The following is a 3,488-nucleotide window of genomic DNA, read 5'->3' as shown; positions in this document are numbered from 1 at the left end:
AACTTGTGGACGGCCGTTTTCCCGCGGGAGATGCAGCAGTCGCAGGCCGCGTCGGATAAGCAGCGCCCGTCCATAGTGCACGTGGGTCGGGGCTGGAGCGCACGATTGCAGCTTGTTCTGGCTAAAGAGCTCAAGAACGAAAGTGAGTCAAACAACTTCTCACTGTTCACAATAAGCGACTCCAGAGCTCAGACCCCCAACGCCGTGTTTGTGCCAGGTGCGCCAGTTCAGTTCAAACAAGGTCTTCCTGCGCAATTAGACCACCGCCACTGAAGCCAAAGGACGCTGCAAAGCATAGCATACGGCGGTGTGTGTCTTGAGGCGTGGTTGCGCGCCACGCTTTGGCGGGTGTTGCGGTGAGGCATGCCAGCAGATCTGTATGCCGCGGAGTTGCTATACGCTTTTCTGTGTGCAGAGCAGTTGTCGCGTTCGGCGTCGCACATTCATTGGCAGTGTCATTTGCAGGTATTCCACAGTGTCCGTAACAAAACTGCAGATGCATCGACTGGCCAGCACGCCCCAGTGTCGAGAGGCACTGCCAGATCTGGCCTTTCGCACAGTCGGTTTGACTGGGTGGGCCTTTGTTGCGGGCAGCCAGAAGGGACTGACTATATGTAACCACGCATGGTGTTTTGTTACCGTGCTGGGTGCAGAGAACGATCAGTTTGTTTAGGGCCAGAAGCAGCAGCGTACAAGATTCCGTCCTGTAGTTGTGCGAGCGTATGCCGCGGTGAATGCTGACATTCTCTATAACCCCAGGGCGGTGCAGAGAAGAAATCGGTATTCTTGCCCCAGCTGGCAAGGAAGCGTCGACACCACCATCTGTTGCGAGTGTCCACGCGCGGTGTGTGTATTGTGCCAGATCCGCTTTGTTGGCTCTGGGCTTCTTCATTTTAAGCTCCTTTTTGCCGGCGATCGAGCAATCCATTGGGAGTTGCGCGCTAATAGACACCCAGTTGGCGGGCGCCACAGAAAAGGGAGAAATGGAGCTGTGAAAAAGCCGTTCCTTGCGTGGAGTTTTTATCGGCGATGCCAAACTTCCTTGGTTTCTTATCAACAAAGGCGTGGAGCTTATCCCGAGAAAGTGGCGAGACGCAGAAACCGGCGCGCAGCGCCGGCTCAGGCGAGGAACTTACTCACTTAGTCCATCTTACACGCCCAGATGTTTTCAAAGATTGCGAGGCGAACGCGTAGGCGGAAAACGCGGAGTCGAGGTATATTGGCCACCAGGAGGGCGGCTCCCGGTCAGTCGTGCTTGGAGCTTTGCTGGCGGCGCACGTCGTTGTTGCTATTGTTTTTTACCGAGTCCGTTGGCGCAGCTCATATGAGCCCATTGCTTTAGAGAAGTTTGGAGGCACAATACAAAAGGGCAAACGCCCGTAGCTCACAAAGAGGCACACCAGCTGCTTTATGCGATCCGGGGCGTAGCAGGGGAATTATCCGCAAGGCGGCGGCACACTGTTTGTGGACTGCCGCATTAAGCAGCAGTGGAGGATCGAGGCTCATGCTGAGGAGCTTCGGAGTGCGAGGTAACACCGCAGGTCTTGCAGCGGCGCGCGGGGAATTAACCGTCTCCGTTGCGCCCCGCTTTGTGAGCCATGCGGGGCAGCTACACCGCCGCGGCGCGTACACTGTGGCTCGCATGCTGGTGGGGGCGCGGCATCCATACCCAAAGCAGTCCCTTCAGTCGGTATCATGTTCTCAGCAACCTCACTGACAATGGGGGTGGGGCTGGTGGGTCGGTGCGGCTCTAACTGCTTGGGCGACCTACCAGGTTTCAAGAGTGGGGCGATAGCGCTACGACTCCGCTCGACCAAAATCACACCGGTCATCGAACCGTGTTGGATCTAAAGGATAAGCAACCAGATGCCCTTCGCCAAGAGGTGCCCTAGCGCCCCAACACGCACGTCGTCTGGTGCAGGGGTTTTGCCCTACAGTTTGACCCCCAGCGCGGCAAGCGGGAGTTTTGGCATGCCAAAGAGAGTGTCTCGAGAAGATGGGGGCGATCCATCGTGGAGGCGGCGGTTGGCTCTTCGTTGTTTTGCGGCCTGGGTGGGGTATGCGGAGCAACGCCGAGAGACTTTTGCTGTCGGTCTCGTCGTGCAGAAACCCCTTGTTGGTTTGCGAGATGGGAAAAGGGAGGGATAAATCTGCAAGTGAGAGCATTTGCTGCTCGCTGTGCTGTCCTAAAAGTGCGTCGCCCACCGCCCCCCAGCGCAGCTGCGGGGTGTGGTTGGGAAGCCGCCTTACGTCCAGATGTGGATTTCCAGGCCAATGCTTCGCCTGTGGCTGACTCGCAGTTGCGCCTGAAATGTGTAGTGCGCAATGGCCCCCAGAAAAAAAGGATGAACCGATTCCTTGTCCATTGCGTTTCTGCTTTGCGGTCGGGCGATCGCGAGTGCAGGTGGCAGCGGACCTTGCTCTCGGTAGCAAAAATCGCTCTGCCTCCGTGGGGGTGCGGTCCCAGAACTTGGAGCCATTTTCGTGCAGGCCGCGAGGGCAATGCTTAGGAGGGGAAATTCTACGCACCTTTGTGGGGGCCCTAACGCCGGGTGCCGACGTCTTAAAATTGTATGCTGTAAGCTGTTGACTCAGGAGTTCCATTCACACTTCTCAGACTGTAGAAAATGTGGTGCAAAGGAGCGCCCCCCGCGCCATCAAAGTTGCAGGTTTTGCTTGCGTCGGGTGGGCGGGGTGGGGGGCACTGCGTTGGAGCACCTCGGGGGCGGCTTAGTTCCACGCCCCACGATAGCCGTAGGTTGTGGCGTCGCGCGCCGCATGGAGTTCGCAAGAAGAAAGCGAAGTGCCGGCAAGCGGCGGTGTAAATAAGGAACGAGAAAAAAAACCTCACACCAGGAGCCTCCCAGCCCTCTGAAAACAACACCGTTTCTGCCCGTGACTGCCGAGCCAGCCAGCCACAACAAGACCCCCAACCCGCCGCCCCATCATTTCTAGCCCGTCGAGATGGCGCACTGGAGGCGCGACTCGGCGTGGGCGCGTCGGCGGCCAGCGAGCCCCCTAAGAATTATAGTTAGTGGTGGGCCGGCGGCCCGCTGCTAGGTGTTTTTGTTCGTTTCCATCCCCCGAAACAGACGGCCCCCGGTGGCTCTCGCTCCCTGCGGGAAGGCCCTGCCACCACCGAAAACAAGTATACAAAATGAATTTCCTTTTTTTTAGCCCTCATCTTTTCGCGGACAAAAAAGCTCTCTATTTTAGCCTGTGAAGAACGTCACGTTTTCGTGGCCTGCCCGGCAGGCGCAGGCCCTTTCCCACCACGCCGCTGACCCGGAGATGGGAAGCCTAAAAAGAAGGAACGATCAAAAAGCCTGTCCCTTTTTTTAAATTTGCGGATACACGACGGTTCTGCATCGAACGATCAGGCGGCCGGCGAGCAAAAAAAAACATCAACAGCAGCGCGCGGCACTCCCCCTCGGTTTTTCTCGGCGCCATTTCAATCACTCTTTTCCCAGTGGCCTCCTTTTCCCCGC

At 57.3% G+C, this 3,488-nt stretch overlaps 3 protein-coding genes across 3 annotated transcripts; all 3 read right to left on the bottom strand.

The window, feature by feature from the left end:
* Positions 1–232: 232 nt before the first annotated feature.
* TraAM80_09924 (L1Tc protein) lies at positions 233–928 on the bottom strand (the record flags this gene model as incomplete). The annotated part of the gene is made up of 1 exon (XM_029386579.1): positions 233–928. One exon carries the CDS (start codon positions 926–928, stop codon positions 233–235), a length of 696 nt encoding a protein of 231 aa, XP_029233570.1.
* Positions 929–1,338: 410 nt separating this feature from the next.
* Positions 1,339–1,644, bottom strand: TraAM80_09923 (uncharacterized protein; the record flags this gene model as incomplete). The annotated part of the gene is made up of 1 exon (XM_029386578.1): positions 1,339–1,644. The coding sequence occupies one exon, from the start codon at positions 1,642–1,644 to the stop codon at positions 1,339–1,341; it is 306 nt and encodes a 101-aa protein (XP_029233569.1).
* Positions 1,645–1,797: 153 nt separating this feature from the next.
* TraAM80_09922 (serine/threonine-protein kinase HSL1,negative regulator of Swe1 kinase) lies at positions 1,798–2,604 on the bottom strand (the record flags this gene model as incomplete). The annotated part of the gene is made up of 1 exon (XM_029386577.1): positions 1,798–2,604. One exon carries the CDS (start codon positions 2,602–2,604, stop codon positions 1,798–1,800), a length of 807 nt encoding a protein of 268 aa, XP_029233568.1.
* Between the last annotated feature and the right edge of the window lie 884 nt (positions 2,605–3,488).

Source organism: Trypanosoma rangeli (assembly GCF_003719475.1).
Source record: "Trypanosoma rangeli strain AM80 chromosome Unknown Tra_15.4_contig_00726, whole genome shotgun sequence".
Lineage (NCBI taxonomy): Eukaryota > Euglenozoa > Kinetoplastea > Trypanosomatida > Trypanosomatidae > Trypanosoma > Trypanosoma rangeli.
Note: the sequence above shows the minus strand (reverse complement) of the source record. Positions and strands in the feature narration are given on the sequence as shown.